A 13438-nucleotide genomic window follows, 5' to 3' on the forward strand; every position below is an offset into this window, starting at 1 on the left:
TGTAAAAAAAAACCCTTGGTAAGTTCTTGTTTGAGTGTTTTATTCTTATAACTGTGTGAATGAATAAATGTGTTTGCAGTCAGCTGCTTCCAACGTATGTATTGGAAAAGTTGTGTGATAATTGAGCACTTGCCTGAAGTATTTCCTGGGTAAATATGGGAAAGTATTTCACTGTTGGGTTGATCAGTTTAACCTGCAGATGGAGCTGCATATGAGTCCTCTGCAGTAAACTAAGATTTCTTTTGCACCACTCACGCCAAGAAGGGACAGCTTAGTTTTGGTTGACTGATAGGTTGACTGAAATGAATGGATTTGACAGCTTTTCAGAATCGTGCTCTTAATTTACATGTTCAATATGTAATGCTCATAGCTAGTCAGGTACCATCTTAAGTCCTGTATTTATATTTTAAGGCAGAAGTCAGGTGTAAGATCTCCTAAGAGTTTCTTTCAACTGTATGATGTTGGCATCACAATTTAGAAATACTTAGTACTGAGGAACTTAACAGATTTCCAGGCAGAAAGGCAGCCTCTCCCCCACCTCCCTGTCCTTTATGCCCCCATCATAAAATGACCAGACCAAAATTTAAAGATAACCACATGGATTCTTGGCCTAATAATAGCAATCCAAGCACTTACGTAGTGGCATTTTTGCCTCCGTTTCTGTCAAATATGTACCTTCTTTTGCCAAATTATTACTGCTTCATTTCTATTCCATATGGAGTCCTGGCCACTGTCTTCATGGTCTCTCCTTATTGTATCTTGTACAACTATGTGCATAACCTCTTCAGTTTCACCTTGCTGTTCCAATCAAAATCTTGTCTTCGTTCTCTGAAATTCTTGCATCTCTTTCAAGCCATCTCAGTTGTGATGAGCTGGCCTTGGCTGTTTTACAGCAGTTCATCTGATCCCAAATCCGATGCGAGTGTTGCTACGCCACTCCTGCCCTGACCTCTTAACTCATCAGAGTGGTTAACTGTTCTTGGTTTTGTTCTTCTGTGCCAGAGTGTCTGTTTTGCTTTGCTGTGCTTTACTGGCAGTCCACACACATGGCACAAACAGGACTCTAACTTAGGGGATGGTTTTCAGTATTTGTAATTACAGACTCACATCTTAGGCTAGTGCAAAAACACAGGTTTGGGTAAGTTAGATGACCCCAAGGCATCAATATGTGATGTGTTATTTCAGTTTATACTAACATTGTGTAATGTTTTGAGTACTTAAGAGAGCAGCTGATCCACGTGCCCCAGACGTGTTTTTTCAGTTATTCTCTGACATTTCCAATAGAGCTTGAACATTACTCTATAGGACTTGAACATTAGTTCTGAAAGGGATGAGAGTGAAGACAGGAGCTGTTTTTCTGTGTTTTCTTATCACAGAAAAAGGTTTTCATGCCAGTGAGAATTTTAACACTTCTTGAATCCATGTCCATAGTTTCCTTTAACTGCTTAGTATTTGCTTAATTCATAGCAAGCAGTTCTACCTCATTTGTCATAGTGTGTGGGCTGGCCCTGTGTTGTTTCGCTCTTTTGTCCAAAAGCATCCCAGTCCTTGCCACTTACTGGTGTGTTCCTCGTATACGTTAGAGCTACCAAACAAGTATTGAACTACAGATGCCACTTGTCTCCCTAGCCATATTTGACATTAACTCATGGTCTAGACAATGGAATTAAAATTCACTGTTGAATAATAATATCTTAACCACTAAGCCCCCCGTTTTCAGAATATGAAGCTGAAGACAGGCCCATCATTCACATGCAACTGAGGGTGTGCTGCAAATGCACCTTCACGTGGATGTCTTGTGGAGCATGGGGTCACCTCTGGCCTTTGCTCTTACTCCTGCCATGTATCTTTGATCCTGAGTGTAGAAATGATGATGTAACGTGCAACAGCTGAGAAGCACTGGAGCACATCGTGTGGAAATGTAGCTTGGGTCAAATAAGGCCACCTGCCTGGACCTGAGCTTCCAGAACCTGTGCTGGGTTAGCTGCTTGCATGCACAGCTGGTTTCTGGCTTTCCAGCCCTCTCTGCAAGTTGTCAGGGCATGGAGCTTAAAGCATGATGAGACAACATGACTAGGGTAAAAAGCAATGGCCAGAGTGCAAGGTAGGAGCACAGAAAGAAAGCAAGTGGTGTGAGTAGTGAGTTGTGATTCCTTCAGCCTGTGAAACAAGGATTTGCTTGTTTCTCTATGGCTGAAGAAAGTTTGACAGTACTGTGGACACGCAGAACATTTCCAGAAAAACTCTATCTGCAGTTAATTGCCTAAAACTAATGTATAATTTGATCAGTCACCACAAATGCTACAGCAGAGTGGTCATTTGTAAAACCTGTAATGTTCGTCACGTAAATATGAACAGAGGGTAAGATTTGCTTCCCGGTCAGTATCACATTTGAGTCACGTTTTGCATCCCTGAGAACTGGTGACTTTTAGGCTTCTTCTCAGAGGTGTCTCAGATGACGTGACTCACCTGCAGATAGAGGTTTGATCACATCAGCATTTTTTCATCCTGTTCTGTTGTTCACATTCCACTTGTTTTCAAGGAGTGAAGTTCCTAGTGCAGAACTGACACGGTCCGGCTACGTGGCTGCAGTGCTCTGAGCAGGACCTCTGTGGCATAATCAAACATCATCTTCTCTCCTCACTCAACAGGAGCATCATCGATACCCCCAGCACCACCACCGCCACCCCTGCCACCAGCAGCTCCTCCTCCAAATACAGAGGTGCCAACACAGCCAAGCTCACAGCCTGCTGTCAGTGCGAGCCGAGGAGCCTTACTCAGCTCCATTCAAAACTTTCAGAAAGGAACTCTGAAGAAAACACACACGTGTGACTACAGTGCTCCCAGGATCAGCTGAGGCTGACGGTTACACCAGGATTGAATTCCCCCTCCCGCTCCTGTGCTGTCCAGGAACAAGGCCCTTCTGACCAGCAACTGATTCACCAACGCATACAGCAGCTAGTCATGCAGTAGCTCCTTTTACCTCTATTTCAGCTTTACACAAGTAGCAGCACTACCCCATCTGCACTGCCTTGCCATGCTAAGTACTCCATTCTTTATTTGGTTTCAAGAATTTTGTTTTCTAGCTGCAGTTTCGGGTACAGCAACTTCTACATGGCTGAATAAAACTGAGAATAGGAATGGCCATGATCAAGGTGAATTAATGCATTTTTTAGTTCTATTCTTCTCACTTTTTTTTTTTTTTGGTCAAATCACAAGAATCTACTTCTAACCTGCCCTTTTTCAACACTGGTCATCCAGCAGTAACTCATTTAACTTCCTGCACTGAATCAGCATATTTTGTTTGAGATAATCCAGAAAGAACCCAGCCAAAACCAACCAACAAAACAACCCATAAAACATACTGCACAGGTGAGGGAACTGGAGAATTAAATCTTATTCCCACCATTTTTGCTGATGGACTAAGAATAGTGTCTCAGACTTGTTTAAATGGACATCCTACCTGCAACTCTAAGGGAAAGTGTTTTTTAAATAAGGAAATAGTTGAAATGGAAGTTAATAGGGCACTGGGATATTATTCATGATTTAGTTAAATGCAAACTTACTTCAAGTTAATTTTACAGCTTATACTTTATTGAAAGATCATTTTTCGATTTGATTAAAACCTTAAACAAATTGCACTTTAAAGGATTATAGATAATCCATTTTTTAAAATTCAAGTACATCCGTGTTTGTAACTATGCAGAGAATGTCTGTACAGTTTCATGTAACCTGTGATATTCAGTCATTTTTATTAAAATGTTAATGGAGTTCCTCCAGCAGCGTGGTGGTGGATGTGTTCAGTTAGGATTTTGCCTGCAAGCCTGACTTCTAAGAGTCGAGTAGCACTTCTGCTTGGAAATGCCCTGGAAGGTATTCCTGACCTGTAACTGAAGTAGGACCTGAGCCCTTGTGTCTGCTTAAGAGAGGTAAGTATCTGCTCCAGAACGGTTCATTGGAAGGCACCTTTTCCTGGCTGTACAGCAAGCTGTGCTGCACTGCCTTCTGTAGGCAGACTGTCTCTACCAGGGCAGTAACAGAAGCTGCTGAACAAAGAACAAATCCTCTCTGTCAGCTCCTTAGCTAAACCCTGGTATGTGGTTGCAGCAAAAGCTGGTGCAGTTGTTGCCCAGCTCTTCAAACATACCCGAACAACTGCTTTTGAATAGTTTATTACCTTACCCAGGTCTGAAAAAAGTAACTTTTTTTCTTTTTTGCCTGTAAGAACTATAGTTTGTGCATACCATTGTTGAGTTTAAAAAACAAGCAAACAAACAAACAAGGCACAAAACCATACATAAAAACAGAACATCTGAGCAAGTTTTTTTATCACTGTACATGACAGCTGGCATAGAAAATGCACGTGACAGTTAATAAAGAATAAATAGGTATTATTTCCCACCACACACTGAAGAGGATCAGGATCTTTAATCAAGCTCTTGTGCAGCTTTCCTGTATGACCAGAGCACTCTTTGAAGAAAGCACGAGCTCCTCTTAACCCATACTACAGGCTTCCAGAGCCATTTTATACAGGTATTTGTTAAACTGTTGAATTAAAAAGCAAGGCTTCACTCAGCTCTGGTTTTATCATTTGCCTTTAGAAAGCCTTGCAAACATAGGCTCCTAGAGAGCTGTGCAGCATCCTAGGACTAGATTCAGGGTGGCCCTTATTATTCACTACCATTCTGCACTCAACCACCATCACTGTCAGTTTAGCACAGCTGGTCTGATCTTACAGGACAAGCAGAAATGGAAGACCTCTTCTTCCCTCTGAATTTAGAGCATACAGAGAGATCCTAACCCAGCTGAAGTACAAGCTAACTTACAGACGAGCATTACCACAGGGTTACTTAAATGCAGTGGCTTAGAGAGAAACCCCACCAGACCCCATTGCAGCCATATAAATATTCTGGGAGATCGCTGTACTTCACTGTACAAAAGTTTATGCAGCTATACAACAAAGTTTTGCATACAAGTTGCCCTATACCATTAATACTTTTTAAAGCAGGACTTTAGAACATATTTACAACTCAGATATTCAAAGTTTTCTTCACTGCAAATATTATATCCTTCACTTGAGGTATGCAGTTATCTTCTAGAATTTTTGCGTAAGGCATGGGAACATCTGCACCTGTAACACGCACAGCTGGAGCATCCAAGTAGTTGAAGGCAGATCCTGAAACACAAAATGGTGGTCAGGTTGTTGCAGTCTCGTTTTCTCTCAATTCAGTTTCTGAATTTTAATATGCTTACAACAACTTTGTTCCTGTCGTACCAGAGACAGCTGTTCCTGCTTGTCTAAACTACAGTGCACAGTGATAAGCAAAACGTTACCATCTTGCTTCTCAAATGGTTACCATCTTGCTTCAGTTCCTGGGATAAGAATTATACCAGGTCATCTGGATTGACCATTTGAACATGTCTAGAACAAGACAGCTATTAAGCTCCTCAGATACAGGACTTTAAATGTGTTGTCATCTGGCTTTATCAAGAAGTCACGAGGATTTAGATCAACATGCAGATTGCAGAAGTCAGTACCTTCCATGATCCTGGCGCAGATTTCAGCTCCTACTCCAAACTGTGGCCATCCTCCTTCCACAGTTACAAGATGGTTTGTCTTTGCAACACTGGCTTCCACCGTTTCAATATCCATTGGTCTAATGGTGCGCAGATTGACAACCTTAAAAAAAGGCACCGCGTGAGTTTTGCTGAGATCCAGTCCTGACATCTGCTGCTGTTTGGGCACAGGGTCCTTCAGCACTACGATCTATTCTGACTTTGACAGGAAGAGTTAAAGTTAATGAAATTACTGCTTATCCTGACAGATCTGCAGAACGGCTTTTGGTGGCTCCTGGAAAATGCTTGATGAGTGTTGCTATATATGATCATGCTGCCACATGCTGTCGTTGTTCTGCTCATTGTACAGGTAGATCAATCTGAAAATCTTTAGTCGTTCTGACTTGATTTTGTGATGAAGAGGTCAAACACAGAAACAGGAAATGCACCTACACTGATAGTTAAGGCACTTATAAAAGCTTGTAGTTTTTAAACTGATGTTCTACAGAGCCTGAACAAGCTGACCCTCTGCCTTTTTCCCCAGACAAGAGAGAGAGAAAAGCAACAGAAACACCACACACCTCACACTCAACACCTTCTTTGGCCAGGATAGAAGCTGCTTCCAAACAGTGCCCAACAGGCCTGGAGTGTGCCACTAATGTAACATGAGTTCCTGGAACAGAAACAAGTGTTAAAAAGAAACAAATCCAGAAGGAAAAATACAGATAAAAAGGCATTTTTCTTGGGCTCTTTTGTAGGTAGCATTAGTATTATCTTGCAAATTTAAAGTTCCATATATTTATTTGAAATGTTAAGTATTCTACACCCATGAAGAGTGGCAGCAGGACTACATGAAGACAAAAAACCTTTTAATTCAGGGATCTAAGTAATGTTTTTAGTACTCTTTGGATTATCCTTTTTACACGTTCATGTTATTCAGTGGTAAATTACAAACAGGCTGAAAAATTACAATCATCTCTTCTGCATTTTTAACAAAAATTACATAGTAAGGTGAGGAGAACTTTCCTGCTCATCACCTGCACCATCCCTAGATCAAGAAAGAAACCTTTTAGAAAGTTACGGTTTTAAATGAGATGCAGGGAACAAAACAATTGAGTACAATAAGATAAATAATATTTAAGTATTAACATTTTAAATATGCTCCTGTGTCCCAGTATTCTGAATAGCTAAGATTCCCCAGGCAGCTCGGTTAGTAAGGATGAATACAAACACAAACACCATGTTCTCAGCTTACCTTCCCTTTCTATTTTGGCCTTTCCAATTGGAACAACAAAGTCCTTTGACTGTGCCTGTTCAGACATCTCAAAGGGAACACCATACAGCAATTCATTTTCCAGCATCACAACTAGAACAAAAAGTACTTGGATTAATTTGTACTTCTGCAGGAACAGGCTGTACTTATGATTAACAGTACTGCAGCAGAATATTTGCAAAAGCAATACAAAAGATTAAAAGTCAGCTTCACTACTCAGTTATTTTAAATACTGTCTCAAATTCATCTTAAATGTGACCAGGTGTATGACTGCAATATAATTTTACACAAGATTTAAAGCCCTTCATATGATTTTTCCTTTAAAAAAATAAAAAAATAAATCAAAACAAAGAAAGCCTGGCAGAAAACAGGAGTCGAGAAGCCCATGCTGACTTACAAAACCTCTGTAAAAGTTGAGTCTGCATACTCATCTCTAAAAGTAGATCAAGGGAAAACTGGAAAGGTCATGGCTAAGAAATATTTCTGTAGAACTGCTGGCTTCAGAAAAGTCTTACATTTTGCATGGGTGCTCGTGAGAAAGGAAGATGAAGGTTACCTTGCTTTTGATTAATGAGATTCTGAATTTATCATCTAAGCTTCATCATCTCTAAAAAATGAGTTACATTATACTGTATCTGCAGGAACTTCTCCTGACTCACCTTCATCCTTTATAATGCCTTTACAATGGGTGCATAAATGCATTTTTAAAGCTTCTAGATGGGTACATGGAAGCAGGTTAGAACAGCACAAAATTAGTCTGCTGCTAGCTAGCCAAGTGACCGTAAGGGGAAAACAGTTAAGGTGTACTGATGTCAATGCTTAAGTGTTGAATAATTTTTTATTTTTTACATGAGGTGGGGGAGGAAAAGAAACATTCAGAAATGAGAGCTAAATACTGCTGTGATCTGACTGTGCTCACCTGGATTGTCGTCCCGGATCGATGCCTTCAGCAGCCCTTTAGCATCTTCTGAGCTCCAAGGGCTGACGACTTTCAGCCCCGGGCAGTGCCCGTACCAGGCAGCAAAGCACTGCGAGTGCTGAGCAGCAACGCCAGCCGAAGCGCCGTTGGGCCCACGGAAAACAATGGGGACGGCGATGGCTCCTGCAGACATGTAGCAGGTCTTGGCGGCAGAGTTGATAACCTGGTCGATCGCTTGCATGGAGAAGTTGAACGTCATGAATTCACACACCGGCCTCAAGCCCGCCTATCAAAGTCAGATCATACGCCACGTTTTAACACAAAAGCAGCTCGTTTTGTATTTCGGTTCAGAAGGGGGGAGGGCGCACTGTACTGACCATCGCGGCACCGACGGCGATTCCCGCGAAGCCCATCTGGAAGAGGAGCAAACAGAATCAGCGCCGGAGCGCGGCCCACGAAGAGCCCCGCGGGGTGAGCGAGCCCCGCGCCGTACCTCAGAGATGGGGGTGTCGATGACCCTCTTGTCCCCGTACTTCTTCCACAGCCCCCTGGAGATCTGCGGAACGGAGCGGCGTCAGACCCCGCAAAGCCCCGACCCCGGGCCCGGCAGCGGCCGCCCCTCACCTTATAGGCACCGTCGTACTGGGCCACCTCCTCGCCCAGCAAGAAGACGCGCTCATCCCGCTCCAGCTCTTCGTCCAGCGCCTGGTTCAGCGCGTCCCGCACCGTCACCTGCGGGACAGCGGCACAAGGCAGGGCAGAGCGGAGCGGGCGTCCCTCAGCGCACCCGCACCGCCCCGCTCGGAAGGGATGAACCCCTCGCCCCCGATCCCCCCCTTACGGCCTCTACCTGGATGGCGGCGGGCGCGGAGAGGTGGAGGCCCCTGCGCGGCGAAAGAAGGCGGCCTCGCGGAACCAGCAGCCGCAACGCTCCCGCCGCCGCCATCTTGGCCGTGTCCTCTAGCACCGGGCGGCAGCCCGGCCCCCGCGCTTCCTCGGCCCCGCCCCGACCTCTCGCGAGAACTCGTGCCGGCAGCCGGCGCTCTTTTAACTCGTCACTTCCGGCCCCCCACTGCGGTAGTGGCGGCGGCCGGGCCCGTCGTGCAGGGCCGAGCCGCGCTCAGGGATAGGCGCATGGCCCGGGTTTGTGCGCGCCCACTGCGGCATCGCCTCCTGGCGCCGGGGCCGCCCACGGCCGCATCGCCCCGCCGCCCCCATCTCTCCGCTTCAATGATACGGCGGCCCGGCGCGGAGGCGCAGGGCGGAGCGAGATTTCTCCGCCGGCGGCCCTGAGGTGAAAGGAGGCGGCTTCCCTCCCTCACCAGACCGGAGCGGGCGGAGAGACGGGGAGGGGATCGCGTCAGACCCCGCCTCCGCTCCTCCCCTCCGGCGGCGGCTGCTTTGCTCCCCATTCAGTCGTCCCCATCCTCGCCGGGCTCTGCTCAGCGCCGGGAGCTGCGCCTGTGAGTGCGGGGAGGGGCGGGGCCGGGCCGCGCTTCTGTGGGAGGGTGGGGGGGGGGAACGCGGGGCTGCGAGCGGCCAAAGCCCGCCCTGGGTGGGGGGAAAGCGGGGCCGTGTCCCCCGTGGGACTGCGGGTGCCCGGAGCTGCGGCGTACACGGGTCTCGTATGGGATTCTATGGCAGGGCGGCAGGTGCGGGGCCCGGCCCTCAACTCGGGGGGGGGCTGCGCGGGGTGGAGTGCTGCACCTGGCATGGCAGCTCCTGCTGCCCCTCGGTGCAGGAGGGCCGGGCTGGGGCTGGGAGCGCTGTTCAGGCGCTGTATCCAGACACTGGGCACTTGAGGGCAGCGAGTGGAGCAGTGCAGTCGTGTCCAGCATCCTTGCTGAATCATTGCGATCTCAGAGTGAGATTTCCTACCGTGCGTTCCTCCGGGATGGAAAGCTGCTGTTCCCAGCTCCTCCTGCGGGCCTGGGCATGAAAGGAGGATTCTTGTCACCGTCCTGCTGCTTGGTCCCTGTGATAGCCTTGTTGGCTGTGTGGGATGCTCTGTGCTCCTGACACCTGCCTTTATCCAGCACTGCTTGGATGGGTTTCCCCATGCAGATAGCTGCCTATTGGTGCCATAGAACAAGATATGTGGGTAAAACCAACTATCGACACTGTGCAGAGCGTCTGTGTGGCTCCAGCAGTGCAGGGCCAGCAGGTGCAGGGCAGGTGCAGTTGCAGTCTTTGGACTCCTGCATGAGGAGGGTCAAATGGTAATAGTGAGGTGGGATTTTCAAGCATCTGTCAGATTGGTGGACACTGTAGAACCCAGACCCAAACCAGGATTTTAGAGTTCCTCGGGTGTGGGGAAAAAAAACTTTCAGAACTTAGAATTCATAGTGTAGCAATTAGGCATAAAGGAGTGAGAATGCTGAGTGGCCACTGTTAGTATTTTGCTCTCTTGCCTGAGGTGAAGACTGAAATATTAACCAAAAGAAACAGAGAAAGTAAGGAGAAGTTACGTTCTAATAAACTGTGTTAATCATTGTAAACTTGACATGTGTAGGTGAGGGATTCATCCTTCGGCCATGCCAAGCTGTGGTATTACTGGAAGTTTTGGTAACCAGTTGTTTCCATAACATAGCTCGTTGCTTGGGGTAGCTCAGCACTGTAGGGCCTTGGGTTTGCTCTGCAGACTATTGCCTTGCTCTGCAGTTCTGTGGAGGACAGTCATTAATTACACTAGCTGAGGTATTGTCAATTCAGGTGAGTCACTAGTAATGATTTACAATAAAAACTTGCCTTTGGATTTCAAGACTGGCTCAGGATTAGAGAGGCTGTCCATTTACAGTGTAGCTGCTGAGAGCAGGAGTTTCATTTTCTCATCTTTGGAGATCCAAATGTCAGAGACAGTGAGCTCACTAAGTGGGAGAGTAGCTTGAGCCACAGGTATTTATCTGTATAAATAACAGACTAGCTTATTAGAAGTCCTGTCAACTTTATATTGACCTTGAAGTCTTCAGTACCTATTGAGACTAAACAGTTTGTGTAAACAATAAACAGTCTGTGTCCTTCACTTTGAGCAAGGTAGCTGAAAAGCATTCAGAGCAGATCAGGTGATGTCTGCCTTTTGGCTTGTGACTGCTGGGTGCTTTTCTCCTCCTCCATCTGACTGTGCAGGATGGTACAACCATTGTACAACCATTGTGGTTTTGTCCAGGTGCAGCGTGTGCAGTCTGTGCCCTTGGCCAAGTGTGCTGTTTGCAGTCCCAGCAGTGCAAACACTTGGCATTGCTGCTGGCATCCCCCAGCTCTGTCCTGGATGTGTGTGTGTCTGTTCACAGATGGAGACATTCAGCCAGCTCTCATTTGCTTTCTGTGAATTTCAGCTTGCAAAATGGTTGCATGTTAGTAGCTACCTGGGAGAAGCCCTGCTGAAGTTAATGAGACTACCTGTTGCAGTAACCTTGCTAGTAAATAGTCTTGTAATCTTCTGAGTCATCAAATATTAAGTAAGAGTGAGTGTTTTATAAATGCAGGTATCCAATTTGGTGTATTTATTACAAAATGGTGACTTTGGTGTTATTCTTCGAAGGTACTTGTCTCTTATTGCTCCTTCCTAGTTCTGGATGTACTTGGGCTATGGTGGCAGCTGTAGATCTTCTCCCTGCTGACAGGAAAAGCTTGGTGAAAGTAGGACTGGATGTGAGTCCATTGGTGTGCTTGTGTTTTCACCAGAGAATGATGTCCTGTTTTGCTTAAATGAAGTCAGAAGTTGGTCTGGCTGAGAATTGTTTTAGGTGAGCATTTCTTATGGCCTTTAAAGGCAATTTGTCTTGAGCTGCATCTGCACATCACCTGTTCTTTGCTGCCTGGACACAAGTAGCTGTGCTGCTGAGGTTCTGTACCTGGGTGATGCATATTGTGTGACATGGACTGGCACTGGCTTGAGGCTGTCTGTCCTGGAGTATAGATGGAGTGAGGTTCTGCGTCCTCCTGCGTCACAAACTTTCATTCAGGAAGAATTTGGAGCATTGCTAAAAGGCACATTGTTAAGGGCCCGTTTCCCCACCCTTGTTATGATGTGGTTTGCTAGTCCTTATCTCTGGTTGTACCTGAACAGAGCTATTTTTGCCTTTGAAGTTGTCTAGAAATTTGGTGCTGCCAGGCTGGCCAGGGAAGCAGCAGGTAGCTGTGATCACATCCAGGTGTTTTGGGATGGCCTCCTCGTAGCACCTTGTGTGCTGTGCTTCTTGGTGCACTGTGAGCGTTGCCAGGTAGGTCTGTGTAGGAGTCTGGACTCTTACACAAAGGTCAGTGAGACTTCTTGCTGCGTTTCTGTGTTGAGGGCTGGGTTCGTTTCTGCTAATTGCTCTCGTAAATTATTCATTGTGCTGCTACATAGCAGTGCTGTGATCAAAGATGAGTTCATGCCATCGAATGGACAGGCAATGTAGTCTGTTTCTTCCCCTGAACAGGCATGGAGTGGGGGAAAGTCCGGATTAATCCGTATAGGGGCTTAGATGTTGGCCAGAATAACAAAGTGTCATTCCGTGTGTTCAAGTAACTGATGGACATCTACCTACCTTTGGAATATTCTGAGTGTAAAGATCCAGTTAAGTTTATAAAAAGACTGCTGATCTCTTATATTATGATTGCCAGTGACATTTCTGGCCAGCTGCATTATTTCCTCTTCAAGTGAATGTTTTTCTTGCATGTCAGAACCCTAGGCAGTCTCTCCAGTGGTTTTAATGTGTCTGCATGCTATGCTGGTGCTGTACTTGAGCAGGGGGACAGCTGCAAGTACCTGTTCCTAAAGGAAAAAAACACAAAGCAACTGGAGTCGAAGGGATCTCAACTACTGGTAACAGGTGATGATCTGTACTTGACTGACAAGTCAAAATGGAGAGAACCTGAATGACTTCACTTCTTCATTTGTCAGCAGTTAACAGAACAACTACAGATGTTGGCAAAAGAGCTAGCATTCCAGGTTTATCTGCTGTTAGGGGGTGTGTGATTTAATATGCTTTCTTCAGGCATGCTGCATCTCTCACTTGTGAAAGTAAGATCCTGGTTTGACTCGTTCTGTGTCTTAATTCCATAGGCTTCTGTTGTCTGACCTCATAATTTTCATACAGGGATTTTGTGTTTTCTTCTCTTAATACATCTCGGGTACTACTGAGGCTGTGCTCACACTGCTGGCTCCCAGGGGCCTGGCTTCTGGGAGCTGCTGAGCCCTGGCTTTGGCTTTGGGCGGGATAGCAGAGCCCGGAGATGGATCTGCTGTGTTGCTCTGTGGTGAATGATACCAACCTTGTTTGCAGGGAATGAGAAGGAAGAGTCATTTTTTGGCTGGGAATTAGCTGGTGCTTGAGAAAGCAGGACTCTGTCTTGGCTTAAATCTCCCAGCTCCTTTTAGCTGAGGGATGGTGCATTGAAGTTTGCCAGCACTGAGGCTGGGAGCAGAAGCCTCAGTAGCTGTGTTGTCTTTAAGATGTAAAAATAAACAAAACTGAGAAGCTGCACCCTACTTAAAACAGGCTGACCTAAATTTCCAGCAGTTGTAGCAGAGATGCAGATTATGGGTAGGGAATACAGGCTTGCTGCCTTCTCTATCCATGGGCAGCAGGGCACCTTTGGAAGGCCTCAGCTGTGTCGGGGGTCACTCGTACCTTTTTCCCCTCGGGTTGCATAAGCTGGGCTGTGGGTTTCCCTTGCAACGCTTGTGTGCAGCCCCTGCCCCT

The 13438-nt window shown here is 46.1% G+C and overlaps 2 protein-coding genes across 3 annotated transcripts in view; one reads left to right on the plus strand and one right to left on the minus strand.

Moving 5' to 3' along the window:
- The window catches only part of PXK (PX domain containing serine/threonine kinase like), a gene marked incomplete at both ends in the record, with an annotated part of 30734 nt that extends 27877 nt beyond the window's left edge, over positions 1 to 2857 (plus strand). Inside the window, one exon of one of the 2 annotated variants that reach the window (XM_079540154.1) lies at positions 2652 to 2857. In XM_079540154.1, coding sequence (XP_079396280.1) covers positions 2652 to 2857 — 206 coding nt within the window. The remainder of the gene's footprint in view (positions 1 to 2651) is intronic. The other variant, XM_079540155.1, reaches the window with a different exon arrangement.
- Positions 2858 to 5030: 2173 nt separating this feature from the next.
- PDHB (pyruvate dehydrogenase E1 subunit beta) lies at positions 5031 to 8694 on the minus strand (the record flags this gene model as incomplete). Its single annotated transcript, XM_079540134.1, has 9 exons — positions 5031 to 5176; positions 5539 to 5680; positions 6138 to 6229; positions 6812 to 6922; positions 7749 to 8034; positions 8126 to 8161; positions 8242 to 8304; positions 8373 to 8480; positions 8599 to 8694. The coding sequence occupies 9 exons, from the start codon at positions 8692 to 8694 to the stop codon at positions 5031 to 5033; spliced, it is 1080 nt and encodes a 359-aa protein (XP_079396260.1).
- Positions 8695 to 13438: the final 4744 nt, after the last annotated feature.

The sequence above is a fragment of the Tetrao urogallus genome (assembly GCF_951394365.1).
Source record: "Tetrao urogallus genome assembly, chromosome: 10".
Classification (NCBI taxonomy): Eukaryota; Metazoa; Chordata; class Aves; order Galliformes; family Phasianidae; genus Tetrao; species Tetrao urogallus.